General features: G+C 33.4%; 1 protein-coding gene across 7 annotated transcripts in view; it reads right to left on the bottom strand.

The window, feature by feature from the left end:
- Positions 1 to 4,823: 4,823 nt before the first annotated feature.
- LOC123710037 (kazrin) overlaps positions 4,824 to 26,347 on the bottom strand; it is a 56,710-nt gene continuing 35,186 nt past the window's right edge. Inside the window, exons 1-18 of one of the 7 annotated variants that reach the window (XM_045661706.1) lie at positions 25,142 to 25,254; positions 24,591 to 24,712; positions 23,920 to 24,082; positions 20,592 to 20,719; positions 20,115 to 20,291; positions 18,331 to 18,475; positions 17,851 to 17,994; positions 16,474 to 16,564; positions 15,331 to 15,518; positions 13,545 to 13,729; positions 11,571 to 11,780; positions 11,169 to 11,327; positions 9,211 to 9,334; positions 8,937 to 9,081; positions 8,588 to 8,680; positions 6,846 to 6,957; positions 6,206 to 6,486; positions 4,824 to 5,994 (exon numbers count right to left, since the gene is read on the bottom strand). In XM_045661706.1, the coding sequence (XP_045517662.1) occupies positions 5,850 to 5,994; positions 6,206 to 6,486; positions 6,846 to 6,957; positions 8,588 to 8,680; positions 8,937 to 9,081; positions 9,211 to 9,334; positions 11,169 to 11,327; positions 11,571 to 11,780; positions 13,545 to 13,729; positions 15,331 to 15,518; positions 16,474 to 16,564; positions 17,851 to 17,994; positions 18,331 to 18,475; positions 20,115 to 20,291; positions 20,592 to 20,719; positions 23,920 to 24,082; positions 24,591 to 24,647 (2,547 nt within the window). In that variant the 5' untranslated portion in view covers positions 24,648 to 24,712; positions 25,142 to 25,254 and the 3' untranslated portion in view covers positions 4,824 to 5,849. Of the gene's footprint in view, positions 5,995 to 6,205; positions 6,487 to 6,845; positions 6,958 to 7,502; positions 8,700 to 8,936; positions 9,082 to 9,210; positions 9,335 to 11,168; positions 11,328 to 11,570; positions 11,781 to 13,544; positions 13,730 to 15,330; positions 15,519 to 16,473; positions 16,565 to 17,850; positions 17,995 to 18,330; positions 18,476 to 20,114; positions 20,292 to 20,591; positions 20,720 to 23,919; positions 24,083 to 24,590; positions 24,713 to 25,141; positions 25,255 to 26,347 lie in introns of those variants that run through there. The other 6 variants (XM_045661700.1, XM_045661702.1, XM_045661699.1 and 3 more) reach the window with 6 other exon arrangements.

Raw genomic sequence — 26,347 nt, forward strand, 5'->3', positions numbered from 1 at the left:
CTTTTTTTTTTACCCGCATGGTTTTTGTATCATAAAGCGTTACATAGGTTATGTTAGTTTTATAAAGAATTGATCCTAGGATTTTTGCTATTACACACTAAATAAACATAATTAACAATTTATAAAAAGAAAATTAAACAAATTTAAAAAGTTTCGCACCTGTGGCACTGTATCCTTTAACGCTATCAGCATTTGGCATTTCCATTGCGATACTTATCCGTTGAGTGAGGAAAGCACCAGCTCCGGGGTCACCGGTACGATCTACCAGGTGCCAACTTAAATCTTTAATTAGCACCTGTGCACTTGAACCCTTGAACTTGCTCAAAAGTCTCTACTGAAAAGGGAACAAAAACGAAGTTGGTGGAAACTCTTACATTTTAGTCGTTTATTATTTCCGCCTGCTCTGTGGCCACCCCATCTTTTTTGCTTGTCTGAGAGAGGTGAGACGAGGCTAACGTGTCCACACAGGTAGCACTCCAAACCAAATCCCGTCCCATCTTCCAAGGGATCAACTACATCCCATCGTCTCTAGCGATAAATATTATTATTAATATATTTGTGTGGGCCTGGGTATCCGGATGCTGTATCCAGGATGCTCTTCCCTCGGTGAAATAATATGTGCTGGTTCGGCTGTCGCGTGTCAGTATATACTCTATATTTGATTGTTCTGTTTAGTGGATTAAATAAAATATTAAACTTTATAATTGACATTATTTAGTTGTGTTTTACTTAGGAAACCGCGTGGGTGAAACTTCCAGGTCCTAGGCTCTACGGTCAGTTATTTGGTAAGACGCGCAAGTATATTATAAAATTTTATTATAATACCTAGGTTCAAAGCCTAAAATAATATTGTTATTTTCTACCCTAAGCCGTCGTAAATGGAGAAGATTGGTTTTGTACCACTGCGTGTCCCCCCCTAATCCCATAAGTCGACAAACATCTCTTAGGTAGCTTTAATTAAATCTCCAATAGTTACAGCGAAACAAGTTGCCTATAGTTTAAACATCTCACATTAAAATAACGCGTTTTACTTCAGTTCTTTGGTTTTATCGTAAAATAGTTTTATTAGCTTTTTATAGACACGATGTAATTACATATTTTTAAACTGTAACGTCTACAAAAACAAGTAAGTCTAAATAAAGTACTACCTAGCCAATACAATAATTATGTCTGATAAGTATCTATAACGTTAACTTAATTTTCTGTAATATAAACTTAATTCCCCTCAAGCGATATAAATTTTTTATTTCATTTATTTAGTTTTTTTTTCCGTATTTTTCGCACTGTGATTACTGTCCCTTAGGGAAGTACTATAGTAGGTATATGTTTAAAAATATTTGGGTTTTGTCAGATTGTTCATATAAAAGCCATAGTTATACAGTACTGGCTTACACGTCGAGTAGATTAATATGTGTTCCCTTATACACTACCGGAAAGGTCTCCACCACAGACGATTGAATTTGATGCCTTCACATTTATTAGAGGTGAGAATCATACCATCAGCACAATTTCAGTAACAGGTGATAATTAATTGCGTTTTTTTCATTTATATGAATATTTATGGAGGAGCTTAACTATATTCAGTATTAAATGAATGCAATTTGGTGCCCGTATAGTATTGTAGCGCCATTATATTATTTTTATTACGATAAGAGTCTTTGCCTGTCCCTGCTGAATTATACCGTGAAATTGCTGAACGCATACCGTACAGTTTGGATTTAATTAAGTGTAATCTTTTGATGAAAAATAATTTAAAGTCAACAAGATTAGAACACACATAAACAATTATGAAAATTTCTTCTAGAAACCGACTAACATTTTTGCTCATGACACATCAGAGTAGTGCTCCATTGAATATTTTGATGTATATCGGAACAGAAATTGAGTTACCATATTCATAGACACCGTAATGTCCTTTTACTTTGATTAAAGGGACATATTTTATAAAAGGTGTATTAGTGATTGACCTAAACAACACACTATTGTTAGCGGTAGTTGATCTAGTTCTTAGGGTAAAATTAAACACTTCAATGATGTCTTAATACACTATAATTTACTTCACAGATTTTAAGTATCAGTATATATAACTTACATATATATATAACTTCAAACTTGTACCAAGAAAAAGCCCGTGCGCATGTGTCACCTCTTTTATAATCACAATTCCCTCCTCCGACTCGACCATCCCACTTCGGGGAGATGGTCGAGTCGGTCGGTCGGAGTCAATTCGTAAACAACCGAACGAGTCAAATGAATAACTATTGCTAATGCGCACGTATGTAGCAAGATTATTAAGAATATGTTTCATAAACAAATACGCTTTAGCAATACTTTTTAGATTACATCAGTTGAGCAAAACTTGTTTTAATATCTGATCTGTGTGTTCGTTGTTTATTCACTGAATGAGATGGATCTTTTTCGTACATAACATATTATTAACTGGCTGGGCTTTCATTTACTTCTGTGTTAACTTGTAGCTCGATGTTATAAAAGCTTTTTTCTTCAATTTGAACCAGTCCAGCGAGATAAGGGTGCAACGAAAAAATTACTTAGCTTTTGAATATTAGTATTGTTACCATTTTGTGCATAGTATAAATTAAACACGAGTTTACAACAGCACACGCTTTACCTGCTGAACTTGAAATAATGTAAGAGGAAAAATAAATGGTATATTTTGGCAAGCATAAAATTTAGCTATAGTATTGTTCAGTCAGGCGTCTGCTGAGTGCTCGCTCATCCCGATTGAAATGGTAATGTGACCTCAGCCACCAGTCTAATTGCCATGCAAATGTACTTGACTTTCAACTTAACATTAATACTTGTAACGAGGGTATTCTGAGCTTTTGTAAGCTCTGTTTAGAGGTCATTTCACCTACTTTTAGGTTTGTGGAGGTTTTTAAATGTAAGGGTCTTTGAATCAGTAAAAGTTCATTTATTGTGTTAAGATTACTTTGACTACTTTGTTTTTACATTGCCTTCTCTTCAAATAAATGGTAATAAATAATACTTTACTTGTAAATTTTAGTTGAACTGAAATATACTTACTTTTGTTTCTGCCACTAAGAAATCTGTACTCATGTACAATTTTAATTATCGATCTAAAATTTCAAGTAACGAAAGCAAGTAAGCCGAGTAAAATATTTTGGATCACACTCATCAAACTTTATTAAACTAAAATTATGTGTTTCGTACAATGATGTATGACTATATTGTTCCAGATGGACAATCACATATTATTTCAAAATATTACTAACAAGTTTGAATTTTTTTTGATCGTAGATCAATTTTCTGACTTGCAATAATGAAAGTACTCGAAATAACTCAAACATTAATGATACCTTATAACTGCAAACTTCCACTCACTACCAACCAATTATTGAAGTAATTTATGCTAAATCGGGCTCGGGCAAGTTCATTGTTATGCAGTCGGATTTAAAACTACGACGGCTCAATATAGAACTGGGACTGGAATGTCCTTTCAAACTTTTTCTGTTTATAATGGGAAATTTTATTGTTTATAGAGAAAGTTTATGATGTAGTTTTAAAGCAATTGAATTTGCTAAGCCTTCCGATTATTTTCCACTTTTTATTTTATAGTATTGCTTCGTTCTTATAATTATTTGTACATATGGAAAATATTGACGAACACAATATTGTACAATTTTGTAATACTATGTAAATGTAGCCTAATATGATATTGTGCTTATTATGATAGTAAAAAGTAATAATAAGTAACAGAATAACTATATATATTTACAACAAGTGTCCCTTTTAGTGTCCATTTAAAATTAATAATTATTGTTTTTTTTTGTTATAATTCACCCCAAAGTATGAAATTGCGGTGCAGCTTGTTATATGAAAAGATAGTGCAATAATCACGAAGATAGCTCGGCCTCATTTCATAATGCCTTCGAAGCGGGATGTATTTAATATCGTCGTAATAGCACGGGATGAGAATAAAAATATGTCGAGTATGTACTATGTACGTTCAACTAAATATATTTTGTAATGAACAACCGGAAATTATGCAATAGTCTGAAATTCTTGATGTTTTTTAGTTGTCCCGCAAAAAAGGGTTTAGTAACCGTTTGATACATATTTTTTTACAATAAATATGATGAACTAATGAGTAGTAAAATAAAATATATCAGTAGCGCTGCAACATTTTTAGGTGTGAGTCTCAAATTACTTATACAAATTATTTGTCAATGTAATAGGCAATTAGATGTTCAGCCTCCTGTGCCTGACACACCCCGGCGACTTTTTGGGCCTAAGGCAAGCCGGTTTCCTTTACAGTTCGAGCGAATATTAAATGCGCACATAGAAAGAAAGTTTCACAGAAGGGTATCGAATCATATTGATTATATTTAAAATTGACTGCTGTACAATTTAAAATAAAAACGATATTTAAAGTTATTATTGACTTTATTGTGAACTTATATTTATGTTCTTGTGAATGTGACAGAAATAACAGTGGAAAGGAACGACGAGCAATACCCTGACTAGCGAGGCGGAAATAATGCAGTCACCCGAAAGCTCTTTCCAAATCCTAGTTTCTTATTTAGGAATCGAAAACATCAATATATTTGATCCCTACTTGCTAACTTGTGCCAAAATTTACAATAACAATACTGTTTGAACAGTTGAAAGGTTACTATTAAGAATAACGTTAAATTCTTTATATTTAATCAATCTTTATTATACATCACATTATTATTTATTTATTGGTAAAATCAGGATAATAATGTGAATGCTCCGACTAAGTAAATAAAACACCGAGATACATTAAACATTTAATTAATAGTTATAAAATCATTGGTACCGCATATCACTCTTAATAAGTTAATACAAAATAAAAAAATAATAACAAAAACGAAAAGTGTAAAGCTCGCTTCAAGTCAATAAATTACTTAATATACAAAAATTGACTAATTAGTAATTTGATTAAAACTGATTTGTGAGTTTTTATCACAGTATAGCAATAAAAACTTAGTACAACGACATATACAAAAGATTCTGGCTTCATCGAGACGATAATACATGAGTCATCAACATTGAAATAATGCAAATTAGATAAACAGAAATGCAAACTAAAAATATTATATTTGCGTAGGAGTCGTGACGTTCGTAAACTATCTTTTGTACCAGGGTCTTAAGTAAAATGTCATTGCAGTATAGTGATAAATCAGTACAAAATAAGTCTTTAAATGCTGAGTCATAAGACAATTGATATAGTCAGTCCATAATTAAAATTAGTATAGGATATGCTGAGTAATATGTAGGTAATTTAGTATTAGCCCTTATTTAACATTTAAACTAGCAATAATTATTTATTGAACTTTAAAACATTGGTCCTGATTGGATTACCATTGTTGTTTCATCTGTTGAGTGTGTGAATATTTCATCTAATGTAGTAATTTCCTTGAATAGATAAATTCTTACACGTTTTCATCAATACGATGTCAATAGTTTTAAGTCAATCAAAGAGACGATTGATTAAAACAGTGTAAATATTTTTTTACGAATTAGCCTTCAAGCAAGCTGTTTACTACATAACTTCGAAGGCGATTTCGACTTCAATTTTGAGTTTTCATATTACTAAATTCTAAGTAAGTGAAATCAACGCTACAAGTTTTGTGTGCCTTATCGAAATAGACTTTCGTCTTTAGATTTGGTCATTAAGGTTACCAATTATCTGGTAAAGCGTTGATAACGCCAAGTGATAGTTGTTAACGAAGTTGATAACGAAGTGGTAAGCTTGCTGTATCTATTTTCCTAATAAGCTAAGGAGGACTTTGCCATGAAGCACATTTGAGTTTAGATATGTTAGATAAAGGCAATACGGGAAGTTAAACGGAGGCTTTACTGCAGGCGTTGATGTCGCCGATACTTTTGACCCGTCTGTGCCTCCTTTGCCTCACGACCGAATCGTCCACTGATTTGGAGGGCAGCGGAGAACTCACCCTGTGTGAATGATCCACCCTTTGGCCGTACCTGTAAAAAATTGTTTAGTATGGATATTCACTATGATAATACCCTAGATTATTTTTATAAGTGTAGTTTATATTGAGGAAGTGTGTAATCTAATTATACTAAGCATTGTAAATGTTTACGTTATAACAAATTTTAGTCGAAATAAACTATAAATATCTACAAATGTCATAAAGAGTTTCACCCTTTAAGAACTACCTTCGAAGCAACTCACCTGTGCGTAATCCCTTCCTTAATCTCGTTCAACCTCTGCAAACTGTCTCTTGTAGACACGCTAGACTGTGAGTAAAGGCTAAGCGGTGTGTATATGGGCTCGTATTCCTGCACCGTAGGCGGTGGAGCATAGGTCATACTTAATTGCGAGAGAGTTCTACCCCCTATCGGTGGGGAGTAGCACATCTGGTACTGGCCCAGACTAGAGCTTTCACTGGAACTCGATGGCGACTGTCGATCGTGTTTAGCCTTTAACGCTCCTAGGGCGCGTGTGATTGAGCCCTGTTGAATAGTTTTATCATGTTGAAAGGTATGCAGACATTGCCTATTTCTACTGATTACTACAATTGTTAATACGAATCGAATAGAACTAAGGAAATTTACATTTCCAGTTTTATATATTGTTGTGAACGAAACATGAAACAATTGTTGTGGATTATGAAAACGTTAATAATTACAATGGTATTACAAAAATATCGAAGTTTCATTTCCTATAAAGCGAACAATAATTACGGCTGTTTCTTCATCACTGAGCTTAATGTTCGTTTTATATACAAAATGGCCTCAATATTAACTTTATGCCTCTGACGAAAAATGTTTATTGTTGATATAATGCAATATTATTAATGTAAAAATCTTACCCGTAAGCTATGTCGTCTTGAGTCAGCATTGAAATCTATTCCAGGCAAACCAGTGGCCACTGATCTCGAGAAAGGTCTACCTAACATTCTTATTTGATGGCCGAACGCGTTCCTGAAAGCGCTTAAATATTAACATGAAATATTTTTAGGAATTACACCGAGAAGCTATACATCAGCCAGAGATTTATCATTTCGTTACCATTAGGCACATTATTGTCTCTAACACAGAAAGCTTCATGCAAAATATTTGCCTTTTTTTTAAATTTCACACCTGTCTTTAATTTAGAAAATGAAAACTTAAAATGAATCAAAGATTATGTACAGAATAAACTCAGCTCACACCAAAAGCATGATGCACGGGAAAAATACAAATCATGCTAATGTGTACAAAAATAGTGAAAAAATTACCTAGCACAAAAACAAACGATGGCTACCAAAGAATAACATTGAATTGGATAAAATCGATTCTACATTTAGAACAATGCAATAAGCTTTAACAATTGTAAATTGGAAATGTTTTGCAAAACTTAGATAAAGCTTTTTTGCCGACAAAGTTTTTTACATGAAAAGAATTCGGTGTAAGTTTTGCCAACGTTTCCACCTCCTAATTTTCACTTTGACTCTTTGTGACGAAATTTGTGTTAAGATAATGGGGAAGATAGGTGAGCACTCGGTGCGTGCTGCTGGATTAACTTTCTCGAAATAGAACAACATTTTTCTTTGGTAAGGAGTCGATATCACAAGAAAATTTGAAAAGAAATTGAAGCAGAAATCTGTGTTACAAGAAACAAAATTTACGTATGGTTATAAACAAAGTAATCGACAATGTTTTATGAAATAAATTATCGAATGACAGAGTGGACTAAGCCCGAAAAAGGTGCGCTCTAATGATGATGACAGAGAGGCATTCATGATTTATCGATAAAATGATTTACCGTTCTGCCTCGATGATCGCCAAGATAGGGGTGACGGACAAGATAATGACTCGACAATTTCATAGTTTTCTCATTTTAGTTTTTTATTCACATTTATATGCCGAAGGATACCGTTACAATTGATCTAATATACATACATAATTCAATTTTACATTAGGAATGTATACAATACAAGTCGAAAACATAGATATCTTACAATATTAGTAATGCTATTTATTGTATTAATCCTAAAGCTATTTGATCGTGAACGGTTCCGATTTAAGAATCAAAATTTATTCGATGAATTTAAATCGTTTCCTTTAAATTCGTACGATAAAAGGAATGCATTAGTAAATATAATGAGGCACGATGACCTCCTATAATATAAACACGAAGCATCAAATGCTACGCGCAATTCAGCTAATTTGAATATTAACGTTCACTAATATTATCATTGATTCGAATCTGAATTACATTAAGATGTGTCAAAAATCTAAAACTCCTACGGGTCGAGTTCCGAGGGCCGGTCTATTGGGACACGAATTCTAACATACACGACGTGGAACAGGAATAATGATTGCGTCTGTTCGTCAAACTTTTCAAGACACTTCACTTCCAAACCACGATACCTACGATAACTTATCAGTCTTCACCGCTCGTAAAGTTTTCGATCAAAAAATCTCGAACGAGCAAGTTTGACGGAAGAATTCTATAAAATACATTTCTTGCAAAGAAATTCTTTAGTGGAAAAATAGCACTTTACTATACGAGTATAAGGGTACTTTAGATAGATACACGCGCGGGGACCGGACTCGAAGCTATATTTACTTTTTAAACGAGAGCTTTTTAACTTTTCTATGTTTATCTTTGTTTCGTGGACAACATGGATGCTCGGGCAGCCTCCACTTGCAGTTCTTCCACCTGGCAAAATATCGTATACCTGCAGGATTGCACCTCACATTATAATTAACTACCAGGTATCGCCTACGGGTCTGTGACTGTGTTAAATAATTCCATGCAGTGCCTTTCGTATTGTAAGAATGATCTAATGTTCAACTTTATTCTCGTGGACTGTATTGAAAGCGTAATGTGAACTTTGTCCAGTGACTATCTTTGCCTAAACCTTTGTTTTGATATTTGATGTAATGTGTTCCCGTTACAGCCTCTAATTGTTTACCTTGCGGGGATGATGAGAGCGTCGAACTCAGCCACCAGATGTCTTCGAATTATACTTTTCGAAGGCGGAATCCCCAGGGCCGTGGCCATCGTTTCTCCAGTGAATGACGGTTCCAGTACGACTAATCCTCCATGAACTCCACTGTCTGAATAATTTAAAAAAGTTGGTAACGTCTAACAATTAACTGCTTTTTCTAAGGTGGCAATGTAAGTTAAAAAAGACTAAGCACCTATATATAGTTTTACTATAACTATTTCTATAAAAATAAGGTTACCTTTGAGATTGTCAGCAAATTCACCCAAGTCAATGTTGTGCGCCCAGCGAATAAAGCGCTGGTTGGTCCACACTAATGGATCAGCGTCAACATTTTCACATTGATGACGACGAACAGCTAAAGCCTGTCAACAACATCTACAATCACACTCACAATAAGGATAAGATACGTGTTAGTTTTATTTAGGTATCATATATTAAGAATTTCATTTTATCAATAATAATATTCGTTATAATAATCACTGAGCATATAAGCATATGTACTGCAGAATAGAAAGATATGCTGAAAATATATAGTATATACTACAAGATGTATATAACACGCAATGCCTACACGTTTTTGACCTAATAAGATTACCTCTAGGTTGAAGCTACGCTGTAGCCCGAAGCTACGAAATTGATAGAACAGAATTCAGTGACCCGCATGATATTGTGTATTTGATATTGGTGTAGGTATAGTACTATTGACAGTATATTCAATTAGGAAAAAAATAAGTGTTCCAAGAAATTGGTAGGCCAAGATAATCATGAAACTAAAAACCAAAATCTTATCAAAACAAACTTTTTAAAAGGCTTATGGGTAATACGACCAGTTGTTTTATGCTTATTTGAAAATAGTATTGTGTTTTCTCGATATTTAGTTATGGAAAATGCTGAACTCTTCAATTCTCACTGATTATACTATTTTACTTGCACTGTAGTTTTTAGGTACAAAAATTAAGTAATCTAAATGAAAAATGGTTTTGATAAATTACGTTTTTTAAAAAGGACAAAATTACGGTTTTTGAAACGAAATAAAATGATATAATGTTGTTAATAAATTATGTACTGTAGATAATATAGAAAACGAGACAAAAAATGAAATTTCGCTCACTGTCACGAATTCAAAAGAGGTTCAAGTAAGAAATGATTAACGACTCTTCTATTAGGGAGGTCGCAACGAAAAACATTTTATAACGGGCTTCAGTGCATAATCCCCTGTTTGCTTTCACTTTTCTCGTTTATCGAAAAACAAATTCTGGCTTACGATAAATTATTTTCTTATATACAAATAGTATATTGTAATTTTGCTTCAAACCGACATCGTGTAATTTATTTAAAAATAATTAGTTGATTAAGAGAATTGAGTCATTGGCCATTAAGCGCCAGTTACTGAAATTATGGAGGAAAACCAAATTTATTAAAAATAATTTTATTAGTCAAAGTAAGTCGTAGAAGAAGAAAAGACTACTAATAAGAATTCTCTGTGTCGGGAAAAGCCGGTCTTCTTGACTTGTGCGTACGTAAAATAAAGCTAGTAAAAAATAATTTAAAGTACAATTATAAAATATTTATCCATTGTAATAAACAACACCTAAACCTACCATCTTCCCGATTACAAATACATGCATCAAGCCCACTAGTCATGTCAATCAAAATTTATAATAAACTACCGGAGACACTAAGAAATGAAAAAAAGATACATATATTTACAAACAAACTAAAAAAACTTGTTATACGTAAATGTTATTATAGCGTTAATGAGTACCTGGAAGATAAAAATATAGCTTAATTTCATGATTATTAATCCCTAAATATACAAAATTCAATAAATAAAAAAATGTTATTCTATGTAATTGGTACTAGCCGGGAGTGTGAAGTTTATTATAGCTATTTTTTATTGTGTTGCTATTAGCTATGTTATATAGGTTTCGTAATGCCTTCTTTTGCTGTGCCCTAACAGGGTCCATAATATTGTACTTAGCTTTAAGCCTCATAAACATCTTTTGTAACGTTATGGAATGCAAATAAATACATGAATACATAAGTTCAATTAATTACTATTCAGTTTATCAATTATCAATCAAATATTTCGGTTTAAAATATCTTGCTCAAAGTTGGGAGTCTGTAGAAGATTTCTTCACTAAATAATAACGAGCGTTCACGAGGTTTGATAAATTTGAGTAGATAAGAACGTACCTGACGATCGTACTTCATAATTCTGAGCAAATGGATCCCGTGGACGATTGAGGCTTGATGGAATTTCCTTGTCACACCTAAATACTTCTCCAATTCCTTTTTGCTGATTGTGTCGAGCATTCGAGCGTCCACCAAATTCGCCAAAAATGACTCGGCGTACTGTTTTAGATATTTTAATACATTAAATATTTAAATGTAAGATATAACTGCTAACAAATATTTAACTGTCACATATACTGTTATTAATAAACGCCAATTTATTCGATAAAAGTATTCGGTAGGACAGTAATTTATTGAAATTAAAAAAAACTAAAAATGAATTGCATTTTTAATCCTCTGACAACAATTTAAAGCAAATAGCTTTTAAATTTCACGTCACTCTCAGTCGTTATATCGACTAACCTGCGACAATCCGAGGTCAGGCAGCCACTCCGCTGCGACCCAGGCGTGCGAGAGCTGCCCAATGCTGGGGTTCCGCACGAGGTCTGGCCGTCGCCGCTCCTCGATGGCCAGCCGCAGCTTCTTCCTGTGCATCGGCTGAGTAATCCCCAAGCCGACCTCAAGGTCCGTGTCTGTCAGCTCTAGCAAAACCTGCCCATTCAAAGCACGGATCTAGAAACAACCAGAACACAATATTTGACGCTTCTATTGCGTCATCTTATAGCTAGCCAATTTGTTTGTTCTTTTGAAGAAATTTTGTATATTGTTTTGATTGTTACTCTTATAAAAATTCAATAACTGTTTTCATATCTGTAATCAATAAATAAGTATGTAATTTGTAAGAACTTTTTGAAGAGATGTAACGCGATCATTGCTTAATTTTTTTTGTTCCTATATTGATGGATTAATTCTGATGGAGCTTATTGATGTTTTTCCGGAGCTTATATGAGAACGTATCTTCCCGGGCAACACACACACGAAATAGTAGTCTTTGTACATCTTGAACATCGTGTGATTAAACATTATCAAACAACCACTACTTCACATACCAAAATTGTATAAAATAATTCGGTCAGTTAATAATATTTACTGCGAATTATACAAATGAAGTCCTCAACTCCGCGTAGGAGTATACAATCGTTAACATTTCACCCTAATTATCGCAATAATTGAACCTCCGAAATAAACCTCTAAATAATAGCAATATTTCCGGCACGTAACAAAATTCACTTCAATATTTGCAAATGAATACATTATGAAGCTGGGTATATTCGCCTATGTCCATATTTCTCTTATTACTTTATTGCAAAATTTAATTAAAAGTTTGAAGTTGTTGTTTGTGTTTGGCGACCGAACATATACATTAACAAATATATATTTTATAATATAGGTTTCAATGAATCAGCACTATCCTAAGATTGTCTTTAAGGCACCGTATTCACCCACGTCGTAATTCCAGATACTCAGTTCGATTCTGGCGAATTCTGCGCAGAAGTTTGGTTAAGATTTGCGATGCGAATGACAACTAAAACGGATGCATAAATATATCTTTGTCCAAACCCCAATGACTGTAGACATATTAATTTGTGTCTTGTTTATTAATATTTTGTATGATATATTGAAGCTTGCTATCTATAGGTTAATCACTTTACTGTCAGGTTTAGAAAAACATCGCCCAAAAATATATTTTTTAACTTATTCAAATTATATGTTTTATTACTTTTCATAAAAAAGTTTTAATTATTTCAATCCGTCAATTTGTATAAATATAAACACAGCATTAAATTGCTTTACTTTGATTAGAAGGTAAGGAAAGCAACTTCCAACGCGAATCGTGATTATGAATAATAATATTATGAATTTATCAGAGTTCTTCTGAGAATATAAAATCTTGGAGTTCGGAATATACGTAAGCAAACAAAAATATTTCCCCAAATAATTGATCGAAGATTGCTTTAATGTTTTGCCTAAGGATTTATCGCGAAAGTGTTTTCATGTATTTAGTCGAAAACTCATTATAACAGCTACTGTACTGATATATATACTAATGTCGATTCGCAGATTAATATTAGTCAGATAACTATTACTATCGTCGTTCGACGTTTAGATTTTAATTTAAAGTTATAAGTTACAAAAAAATTTACTGTCACATATTGACAATTTACAACCTGTAATATCAAAGACATTGCGTGGTATTGCCATTCAAATAAAACAAATAACATCGTTTTCTCTGATTACATTACCTGTGACAGATAAATAATTTTTTTTCTTTGATTTGAAATAAACTAATTTCTTAATTAAAAAATGATTAATATACGCACAGTTTAATAAGAATATCATTTAACTACGAAATACACTTTTTAACAGCATTTCCCTAATAACAAAATGATACACACATATTACAAGTAACCGGTGGTGTACACAAATTTTACTCACCTTTCCACTCTTGACGTTGTCGGCGATGGTAGCTGCATACTGTGGCATTCCCAGGGCTAGTTCAAGCCACGCAATGATGGCCGGTGCTCGCCATCGCGACAAAGGCAGAGACGCTGCCTCACGCAAAGCCGCCTCACTTCCCAAAGGTGACCAAGCCCGGGCACTGCCGCTGGCATACACTGGTTCTTGTACAATATAATATTAGTATTATGTTTTTATTCTAATGCCTTTATATTGGTATGTCATTAATTAAATTCTAGAAGACAACATGCATTTACGAAATGAATTTAAAAAATCTGAAGTAGTTTAAGTCTAAGTTATATTATTCGAAAAAGAACGTTAAATGGGAATAACGGGATACGTTAATGATAATTTGTTTTCAGATAGAGTATGTCTCTAATTTAATGATTTTAAATAGTTCTATTTGCGAAAATCTCATATGGTAAAATTAATCTACACGTAATTCAAACCCATCAATAAAAGCGATATCTTGCTCATTTATGCGTAAAATGAATTCAGACTTTATCCGGCGGCGGTCTGCAATCTTAATGTACTTAATCTTGGTCTTAAAAGTAACGTAATGTGAAAAATTCAGTATGATATATGTGTCGTAACTTAAATCAATTACCATACGTAGTTGGTCCCAAAGTTCGGTCACTGGCACATTATTTTTACATTTCGAAACTCATTTAATAAAAAATATTGCGTTATAATTTTGAATGTTTGACTATTGTTATAAAACAAAAAACAATCACTTTCCGTAATTTTTCACGATGGAGTGGATGAAAGTAAACCCAAAAAGTTATTGCGTTGCACCGCTGTGGCACCTCGCCGAGTACCATTTTCAAGTTGCTCAAAAAATTTGAATATAACGTTTAGGTTTGTGTATCGTACTATTGATAGATAGAATGAAGTCTCCAGTGTCGAGGACAAGAAAAGAACTGGCCGGCCACGCTCCGGCACCAGCAGTAATCAAAGCTATCAAGGCGCTGATAGCAAGAAAACAGAAACAGAAGTTGATGGCTTTGCAGATGGGTTTCAGGTTGGGGATCTTGGTCTACAAGTATACAAAAAAAGGGTGGTGCAACATCATCCATCATCAGTAATGATCTGGTTGGGAATGTCCTATTACGGGCCAACTTAGGTTCATTTTGCGAAAAGGGGCTCAAAACCAGCGCAAAAGTGTACCAAGAGACGATTTTAGATCGGCTCAGCACGCTATTTAAGAGAAATCACTTCGCGTTCCAGCAGTACTCTGCGCCTGCACACAAAGCCAAGACCACCCACGCCTGGTTTGAGCGTCAAAACATCGACTTAATTAGACATGAGGATTGGCCTTCCTCCAGTCCGGACCTTAATCCTTTGGACTATAAAATTTGGCAGGTCTGAAGTCACCTTTAAAAAAAACAGTCACTGAAATCAACATGAATAATGAATAAGGTGCGTGCTGAGATAGACGACTGGCCTCAGCGCCTAAGGCCGCCTAATTTAAAAATATGGGAGCTCTTTTCGAATAATTTTGTGATTTTTATATAACTCAATTAATGTACTATAAATTTATATATCACCCATTAAAATCTGATCAGTACTTGTTTTATTCATGACTTCCATTTATGACAGAACTTTGGTACCGACTACGTATATATACCGTTTTCCAAATAGATATTAATGTTTACTTAGTTGGAATTAAGTTGGTCATAAGTTAACGTAGCTTTATACTAAGTCGTAACTTAAAACAAATATCATCAAAAGCATGCCGACAGCACCGTTAATTCAGAAATCATACCACTTTCATGTCCACTAGAAGCCGCGCTGCCTGACTTGGTGCGATGTCTGCTTCTCGCGAAGACTCGTGATATGGAGCCCCACGCGGAACCTCGGCCTCTTCCCGATTTGCTGGCACTTCCACGTGGCCGCATCCCTCCCAAAAGAGCTGATTCACACTCCCCTGGACTCGAGAGCTGTTCCACAGACCTAGAAAAAACTTACTTTATAATTAAATCTAAAAAAAGGGATGGAAAAAAAAGGAGCACTCTATATAAACTCAAGTCAAAACTGGCAAATAAGTATATGATGATATATATGATTTAAGAAACAATATTTAGAATGCGTTATTGTACTCAAAAACAATCACTATTCTCTATTTATTTTATAATCCAAATGTTCTAACAACAAAATCTTGGTATTCAATTCTAAATCAAATAATTAATCTAAAGAATCTAATTTAAGAAATATAATTATTTCTTTACGAGTATTTAAAGCTTTAAGCTTAAATAACATTCAAACTATATTTATCACCTTAATAGGCGTAAGCCTAATGTCCACTAGCGATTACAAAACGATTACGATAGGATTAACGTGGAAGTTACAGGTTGAAATCGATAAAAGATGCATATCTGCTCCTGCAGATGGCTGACTAACTTAAAACTATATACCATAGTAAAACATATACAATGGTTAAAACATCTAACTCGTGAAAATTAGTGAATTACTACACACGCGAAAGTTTAATTAAGTTAACGCTAAGTATGTGATAAACGTATGAGTTTGTTATCACATTAGCAATGTCGTCACTTTGTCCTAAGCATTTAATCTCGTTAAGAGGCCTTCAAACGTTTAGTTTAATGTCTGAGACCCTCGCCCAGATCCGTTTACACTTTGATGATCATGTATCTACAATGAAGTCTTAATAACAGCATAAGCTTAATGATTTAATTGGTTTTCGAAAAATTATGATTGTCGTGTCCTGATTACGGGCTACTAATTTCTTCTACAGTAGCTGTACTTATAAAATACAGTATAAAGGCAGAAATTACAATTTAAACTAGGTACCATTAATATGAAACAAAGAATACAAGTTTAAAAATTATTTCATAAAATATAGCCTATAAAATGCCTGAAAGGATTTGCCATTAAATAAAGTTAGTACCTGGAGAGCGAGCCCGCGTCGACCGAGCGACTGAAAGGCGAAGCGCTATTGTGCGGAGATAGTGTAGGACTGCAGTCACGTGGCGTACCCACTTGAAACAAAATATTACGTAATATTTTTATACATTTTTATGTATAGCTATTGTGTGTGTAATCTCTATAAATGCGATAAACTTCAAACGGTTTTCTATAATTTAGGCATTATTATTATTATACATGCGGAAACTGCGGCAACATTGGGAATTATAGCAAAATGTTATGCTAGTTTAGTAGTTCTAGTATTTTTTTAATTCGATATAAACAGTTATGTTTATAATAATAAATGTTAATTTATTATTAACGAAACACACACACAGATACACACAAAATAATAATAATAAAAAAAATGTTTTAAGGTGCATTTTAAGTGTATAATGTGTGTGTTGTGGTCGTACCTGGCCCGGGCTCAGTATTATGACGAATTGCTAAATTAAACACGTAATTTGGTTTTATAATCGTTAGTATTTTTTTAACAACAATTAAAATTAAGTACAAACAAATGTACGCAGTTTGCTTTTAATTCACATTTTACACAAGTAATTACAGCTCTATAGTTAACTGCAACTTGTGAAAGCGAAATAATTGATCAATACTTTTGAATTCACGCGAAGTAAGTTTACATAGCGACAATGCCCCGGAAGTAATAATGTTAAAAGCATTTCAGACGTTAAGTTGGTTTGCTGTGAAATCCATTAAAATTAATTTCATTGCGACGGAATTTTCGATAGAGATTTCATTTTACAAATTCATTTTAATAACTATGTTAATTGAGAAACATTTTAATTAAGTTTACTATATTTTGTATCTATGTTGAAGAACTTGGACAGCTTTATTAATTATATCACGTCTATATTTAGAATTTTTTTTTAAAGATTAGAAAGCAAACGGGCAAGAGGCACACCTGAAGTGATACCGCCGCCCATGTATACTCAGTGTCAGAGCGCTCGCGAGTGCATTGCCGGCCTTTATAGAATTAATACTCTCTATCCTTGAAGTCGAATTAGTTTGGAAAAATTTCAGTGGGCAGCTGATTCCACATAGAGGTGGTGAGTGGCAATAACTGCCTTAAAAACGCATAATGAGAAAGCTGTTCAAAGGAAAATTATTATGAGAACTAGAAGATTGATGGAGCATTTAGAAATATTAATTAAAATTCGGTGTACAGTGTGCTAATGATGCAGAAATGTTCTTATATTTGGTTAATAACGTTACGTTAGCATTAGGTAAGTTCCAATTAGTGACCAACACATTGTTGTGTTTCCATCGCCATGATGTTTCGGGTATAATATCGCTGGTATGCAACCCCTATTCGACTTTTCACCAATACGGTAATACTTACATTGATATATAGGATGCGCAGACGACACGAGTGACACTGCATCTGTGTCGTAGGGGTCTATATTCAGTGGAGCGCCCTCTGCCGTAGAATCAGAGAGGTTTCCTCCACACACCGATGTGGCACCCCCATCGCTGCTACCTGTCACTAACATTAACGTCATCCTCCGTGTCTAAAGTGCCACAAACCTATCTGATCTGTTAAAATGATTAAAGGACGTCTTGTTTTACATATACATATTTAAAATATACACTAATGTACGTTTTTTTAACATTTATCATTTATTTAGGATTAAAACCAATGTGAATAAAACAAGAATATCATTTATTCTTGTACGTTTAAGAAGAATTCATTCTTCTGTAGTTTCCGCCACAATATCCATGAAATTAGGCAAAAACTAAAAAATGTTTGAAAATCTACCTAATAAGTTACATGAAGTGTTTTTTTTAAAGCTTAAATCAAATTCCTTCCTTAACTGTATACCTCTAACACCTGAATCAGCGCTGCAGCTGCCCCTGTCTCCAAGTAGACCTGAAGGACCACCGAGGATCATGGGTGGACCGATTCCTAATGACGCCACACTCTCTCCCTCCGAAAGACATCCAGCTGCCTGGAGTTGTCTACGTGCCTGATATAAAAAGATATCAATCAACTGCTAGACTAGATTTGTCAGTTATCTACAGTGATGACTGTTATATGAGGTTAGGGGATTTGATACATATAGAAATACTCTTAAATAAACTAATTGGCTCGATTACACTTAAAGTTGCCGAGCAAAAATATGAACAACGAAAAACTAAGTTTCAAGTGTTTTGTGCTATGGAAACAGTTGCGCTTAATTCTTTTCGCGATTCCAATCAGTAATTTGAAATTATAATTAACACCGTGTGCTCGTGATGGATGAGAATTTACCGGACCTATTCATCATAATTTCTGTCGATATTGCTCGGTTTGCGGATTATAATATTCACCCAAACTTGTGTAGATGTAAGAATGATTGATCTATTTAAATTGTTATTAACAAAAATAAAGACACATTCGTAAACATTTATTACCCCTTTATTTTTTTCTTAATTTGTGAACAGTCTACGTTCCGGGAGCCGAACTCGGGATTAACTCGCGTCACTTACGTGTATGGGACATCAAGGAATGAGCAAATACGGAGGCGGGGCTTATATAAATGAACAGGTTTATACATTACATAGAAAATCAAGTTTTTAATAAGTTAACTCAATTAGTTATGGTAATGAGTATGCGCGACGCGAATGCTTAACGGGTGAAAACTTATAATATTGTGTATGAAAAATTACAACCAACGCAACGGTTGTAATTTCAATATGTGTTTATAATACAATCGACCTTCGACATTACTATATAGGTTTTCAACCTCAAAAGATAATCAGAATGAACGACCCTTAAAGATATAAAAAATATGAGTTCGTCAAAATACAGTCAACAGCTACTTATATATTCAAAATTATGCACTATTAAAATAATGTTAACGGAGGTCTAAGCTAGTTCACGGAGAGCCGAGGCTATTATCATTCTCATACGAGCTCATTTCCTATGGGCTTCATGAATATGACGTAGGTTTTGTCTCTAGTGGCAAGTTATATCACTGATTTAATGCTACAGGCCGATGCCTATCTTCCCTGCCAGGATATGACAGGCAACTTTGAACTGTAGATTCAGTGATTTTATTATTATGTAATTAACCTTACCCACATTTGGTGATTGAAGGTTTTTACTTTGATTATGAATATTGTACGTATTTTTTTAAAATAAAACACATATTTGTAGTCTATCGTCATAAATAGTAAATAATAATTGTCAGTGTTGAACACTTGTATATCTATATTACATCTTTATCTAACCTATTGGGTTGAAACTTATGTAAAATATCGGTTTTAGTTGAACCATTTAACTCATATGAAAGTACTTTAATTGAACTATTTGTAAAGGGCGAAAGCTAATATTTCCCGACATGGCTTGTCTGAAACTTCCATCGTGCGGCTCGAGTCTGGGCTAGGTATTAGATGCGGTTCTAGTCATAGTTCGGACTTCGGACACAATCTACTTCACTATCGTGGTTAATCACAATGGCTATTTGACTATGGTACTTTAACTTTGTAATTCTGTGCATAGATATTGAACTTTACATTGTAATTAGATTAAAGTCGTATATGTCGTTGTATAAATTGCTTTTAATTAGAAAACGTTCCGTGTATACATATATATACATTCTTTATATAGCCTATTTTACATACTTCATACAATTGTTCCCTTGCATGTCGTAGCTGCGTATCCCGGGCACTTAATGCCGCGGCCAATTGCAAGGACCTCTCTGCTTCATCTCTGGCGTGACGCAAAAGAGCAGCGCGCTCGCGTTCCCGCTCTGCACGCTCCGCTCCCAACGCCGAGGACGCGCCGCTTCTTGACCGCATCTGTTATAAGTGAAACAAAATTATGTTTTGCTTGTTTCTACTGTGAACTTATTTACATTAAAAATCTGTATGAGTATTATGTACATATCTAAAACGCCAGTTTGTCACCCGAAAACGCTGCATGCACTACGTTGCAGATCATGGTAATTAGTGAAGGCTAGTTTTAATTGAATTAAATTTTATATTCAAAACGAATTATCGAGACTACTCCGTAGGACTGAGACGAATCCTGATATTTTATTCAACATCTCAATAGGTTTATATTACTTGTAATAAGCAGTGCTCAAATATCACTCGAACCTGTTCATAATTTCTAATGAAGTCCCGGAGCTCCTTCTCTTTGTCCTCAAGAGTCGCGTAAAGCTGCTTCATTTGGTTGAGTAAATCGAATTTCTCAGCTTTAAGCCTCTTCTTATCAGCCTTGAGAGCTAAAAATAAAATATAATTTTGATAAAACTATTTTCAATTTTAAAGAAAATGTACTGACATAAGCTTTCCTAATTTCGTTTTTGCAGCAAGCGTTTATATTTTTAGTTTATTAGCTTAGCTCTAAAATGTGTCAGTACAAAATAGAATTATGATTTAATAAAGTTTCATTTATTTTATGCTTTGTCCAGGATAGATTACTTGTCAGGGATAAAGTCAAGCATATGCAACTGTAGCTAATACAAGGCTTACGCATTGTATTCGATTTGGTTAGTCTTCTTTCCATAAACCTTGTAATGAAATAAATATAAGTCGGCTTTGAGAACTTTTATATTATTTTTTATACATATTAAATACACCTCCTGTCTGTCTTCTGATATAATATATTATGTCAGTGTAAGATTATTATTATTTTTTGAACTAAAATCTATCTTTTCAGCTCATATAATCATTTTCAATCAGACGAGAAGACGATAATGTGAAATAATGTAAGATGTTTTGTTCTTAATTTTGGTTAATGGATCAAAAGCTTGGGTTTCGTTTCACGTATTCCCCAAAATTTCACCTTTAAACACGTATTTTTATTCAGTTAGTATTTTAATAAAAGGGATAAAATTGAAACCGTTGAATATGAAGCAGAATATCGATTTCAATTACGGATAACTGGAGCAAATGAAAATTGAATGAACCCAAGTTTTCCAGTTTACGGTTTGTCTATTTAGTATGTAAAAGTTTTGGTTAAAATTATTTGCTTCCTAACGTAATATTTGAAAAAAAACTAATTTACATTTATTCCTTTTGAACATAGTAAGATGGGATTACGAGGATACAATTGTAGTTTTACCAATCACTATTGCTTGTAAATTGTAAAAAGCTACATATACAATAGTTTCGAATTTCGCTTATAACAAACTGATTCGTAGAATAAAAAGCGAGGCGCTTTAAAGGCAAGGTATAAATTACGTAAGCATTATCGTTGTAAAGGACAATAAACCCGGCTGGCGATTAGCAAGGCTCAGTTGCGCAGATAAGCACACTTTGATCGGTATTTTATAGAGCGAAACCGTTTGACGTAACATTACGCCTATCCAATATTATATTTGGATTTAATAATAATAAAAATGCGAAAGTTTTACGAGCTTCAGGTCTTTTAGTTTAAGTACCATGTGGTATTACGCTTTCAAAATAGAATATTAGTTTTCGGAAATTTCTTTTCGATACATTTACCATAAGTTCACTTATATACAACTGTTTATTTGCTGTATAGACATATAACCTAGATACCGACTGCAGCTCATTCTGCCGGGTTGATTAGTGAATCTAAACCACCCAAGGCGCTACCCAAACGCATACAAAAAAAATCATTTGAATCGGACCAGCCGTATAAGAGGAGTTCAGTGTATGTCACACGTACAGTAGAATTATAAAGATATAAAAACATATCAAGTGTTTGATTCATCTAGGCATTTCAAATGACATTACCAATGACACAATTTGTATTAGTATTATTAAAGAATATCAGCATTTAGTAATTAAAGTAACTTATGTAAAAGATTAATTCTAATTTTAATTGTTAATTGAAGTAATCGCAGGATACATACAGAATGTAACGTGCGTTGGAACGCTTCACTTGCTAATACCTGATTAAAAAACTTTCTAACCCTTTGTTTTATTACAAGCACTTCTATCCCCTTTGCGGTGTGTAACTTTACGTTCATGCTTCAGTTATCGGCTCAAACAAACGGGCCGTTTGCTGCTTATTCAAAATGTTAACAACTCCACTAACCTGTTAAAATGTTCTAATAAAATGCTTCAGTAGACTTTACGAATCAGAACGAACTTTTTAGATCATGTTCGTTGGTTAGTGGTCATTTGCTATAACTATTGTGTTATCCCGGATTCCATTTTTGGTTAAACAATAATTAGTTTGAACACTAGGTTGTTTTAATAATCAGTTCTATACCCCTTACCCCACAAGTTGTCACATTTAATATATAGATACAGCTAATATAATAAACGAATACTCAAACATTAATGTCTTCAATACCATACATACCTTTATCATTACAAAATAAAATTTATGAGTAAGTAATGATGATGTATAAGTGAGCAAAATGTTGATATTTTAAGCCTCAAGTTCATAAATATTGTTCGTAATATAACTCCACTATTATAACATAAATTGATAATAGATTACGTAGTAAATTTATCTCAAAAGCCAATATAGTTCGGTGTTCGTGAATGTAATGACATTAGTGAAATGCCAGTGGAAGTTACAAACCAACCCACGAAAACGTGACCCGAAAGCCAATTTACAAAATCATTCGGACTCTATATCGTAACATTAGATTATTGTGTCAACCTTTTTTTTGTCTAAAACGACTATTATGTGTGAGTCATTTTATGTGTCAGTTATGTGTTCTTATTATGATGGATTGAACATAATACATAATATTAAGTAAGTGGGTAGACAGTACACAATTAAAATATTTATAGATATAGCTTATTATTTTGTATACAGCTTAGGTTCAGTTTAGAAAATAGATTAATTTAATACCTACAAAACAATCATTGTAGAGATCGAGAACAAAAAGTTGTGACTTTATAAAGATAACAACAATAGTACTGATAATATTTCCTTGTTCACAATCCCTATGAAAAAGCACAAGACCGTTGATTAAAGCCTTTACAGGTGGATACAATTTTCGTTCTAATTTCTCTCTTTTTAATTCCAGTAGTGTTCTTTATCGTGTAACACAAAAGGTTCAATTAAAAATGCTAATAAAATTATCCTTCGTGTTAATTAAAATTACCTAATGACGCTAGTTCTAATTTCAAATAAAAATAATAGTAAACTCGTTCGTCCGCATTTTAATAATTTATAGTCAATTTTTAATGATATTTTTTCTTGCTAAATTATTTTTATTATATGAAACTGCGCTGTAGAATCTTTTGTACAACAATTTGATATATACTATATATAGCTTTTTATAAGTTAGTACCTTTTTATTGTAAGCGAAAGGGTTTTAGACTAATTAATTTCGGCTTCGTGTATCCAACTCATTATTCAAGAACATAATCAGCACAATTGATTAATAAACACGCTGATCTGTCTCTTCTCAATACAATTCAAACGTAATTTGAATTAATATACTTTGGTTTAGGCTTAATTGTTTTTATAATGTTTAACATGAATACTAACAGCTAACAGCTTCCCTCGCCAACAGCAACTCTTTCTCCATCTGCTGCGGGTCGAGCGGCGGACTTTCCTCTTCCTCCCCCTGGGCCCTTTCGATCAAGGCGTTTCCCACTTCCCCCCTCTCCACAGCCGCTACGAGCAATCGTCGAACCCGGGTTAACTCCGCCTGTATCCAAGATTAATTGCCATCGATTTGTTAACTTTCGAACACATGCGACGGGTAAAACATTGCAGTCACGCAACACGTGTCCAACTGAACAATATTTACAATTTTATCGTGAAAATAACTCATCCGATAACGGTTAAAGTTGTAGGCATAAGGTATGGTTTTAATTCGGCTTTCCAATAATTATTAAATCAAGTTAATTTATTTAAATCAACCTTATCAGGCGAATATGAGACGTTGCATTATCTACACAAAAAATATAGTAACGTGATTTTTTAATGAAACCGTGAATATTTACGGGAATTCAGTTTTAACGACAGTATTAGTACCAATAACATATTCCTCCTTATCTCCTGTAATGTAAAATCAAAATTAGACAAAAAATATGGGTTCAAAGTAAGAAATAATTTGAAAAACATTTCTAACAAATGATTACATCTCTAAAGAATATCATGAAATAAGCCGGTCCCTAGGAAATACAAAATTAATCGAGATTAATGAAAGTAACCTGTAGCCGTTCGTTCTCAGATCGCAGCCGTCGAGCCATTTGAGCGGCAGAGAGCATCCCGGGGGATGCGGGAACATCTTCCTGACGCGATCGGTCCGACCGACCGCCTGGAGACGCCGCATCTATTACATAATAATTTTAATATCATTTCTACAGTATCTCAAGTTAAGCAATGGATAAGTTCTACTTAGTAACCAACTTATTAGTTTTATTTATTCAAAGGCGAGATAGAAAGTTTCGAGTTAAGTTATAAGATATAATATATTTCTTGTGAAATTCTAATAATATGTCTAAAACTTAAACTGATTTTGTTTATAACGTAAAGATATACATACATAATAATTAGGTTAGGTTACGGTTATTTCTATTATTAACAGAAAAACCGCTTAAAACTAGTTGCAGTTAATAACATACTACAAACATACTGATATATTCAAGTAAGTGTCGATGTGATTCCTGCAAGCCCACCCCGATGACGACATTGAAAATTTCTCTGGTAGCATAATTCTAATTGTGTGTAATATTAAACAATACCTTTTGATTTCGACTACCTTTTGATCTTTATTTCCCTTTAATATCTTATTTAGGCTGTACTTGTTTGTTTTGTTTCTTATATTTTCTATTAACTTCAATTTAGTTTATTTAATGTAGGTACAAATTGTTTGCTTTATTGACACTGTCACATTGGGGTCTGTTTATTAAACGTCAATGTCAATGTAATAAACCTGTGTGTCAACTGCCACTGACTAAAAAGCAACCTGTAAACATATCCATTTTTCTAACGTAGTCTATAATATGCCCATAATTGTGGCCACAGATGTCTCTTTTTGGTTAAACTGGATTTGGAACTTGAATGTGTAGATATTATTATTCTTATAATAGTAGTCTAGACCCCACTATGTATATTTGCTATTTAAATATGTATTCATGTATTTATTTGCATTCCATAACGTTACAAAAGATGTTTATGAGGCTTAAAGCTAGGTACAATATTATGGATCCTGTTAGGGCACAGCAAAAGAAGGCATTACAAAACCTATATAACATAACTAATAGCAACACAATAAAAAATAGCACATAAAACTTCACACTCCAGGCTAGTACCAATTACATAGAATAACATTTTTTTATTTATTGAATTTTGTATATTTAGGGATTAATAATCATGAAATTAAGCTATATTTTTATCTTCCAGGTACTCATTAACGCTATAATAACATTTACGTATAAGAAGTTTTTTTAGTTTGTTTGTAAATATATGTATCTTTTTTTCATTTCTTAGCGTCTCCGGTAGTATATTATAAATTTTGATTGACATGACTAGTGGGCTTGATGCATGTATTTGTAATCGGGAAGATGGTAGGTTTAGGCGTTTTTTGTGTCGAAGTGTATATCTTGTCTGTATGTCTTCACGTGTGGTGTAAAATTCTTTGTGTGTATGGGCAAATTTACAGATTTCCAATATGTATAATGAGGGTAGAGTGATAATGTTTAGTTTTATGAAATGTGGTTTGCAGCTGTCTGTTTGTTCTATGTTAACTATGATCCGAATTAACTTTTTCGGTGCTATTTCCCCACATTATTACACCGTAGTTTAGCCATGCATGCGCATAGGCGTAGTAGGTAGTTAGAGCGGTTTTGTAGTGTAGTTAATAAATCTTTAAGTTTGTTACTATTTTCTTACAGTGTACATTATAATTATGTTATTTTATTAACTATGTTATTTTTTAATGTTCACTAAAGTAACATTAATCATA

This window comes from Pieris brassicae, chromosome 5 (genome assembly GCF_905147105.1).
Source record: "Pieris brassicae chromosome 5, ilPieBrab1.1, whole genome shotgun sequence".
NCBI lineage: Eukaryota > Metazoa > Arthropoda > Insecta > Lepidoptera > Pieridae > Pieris > Pieris brassicae.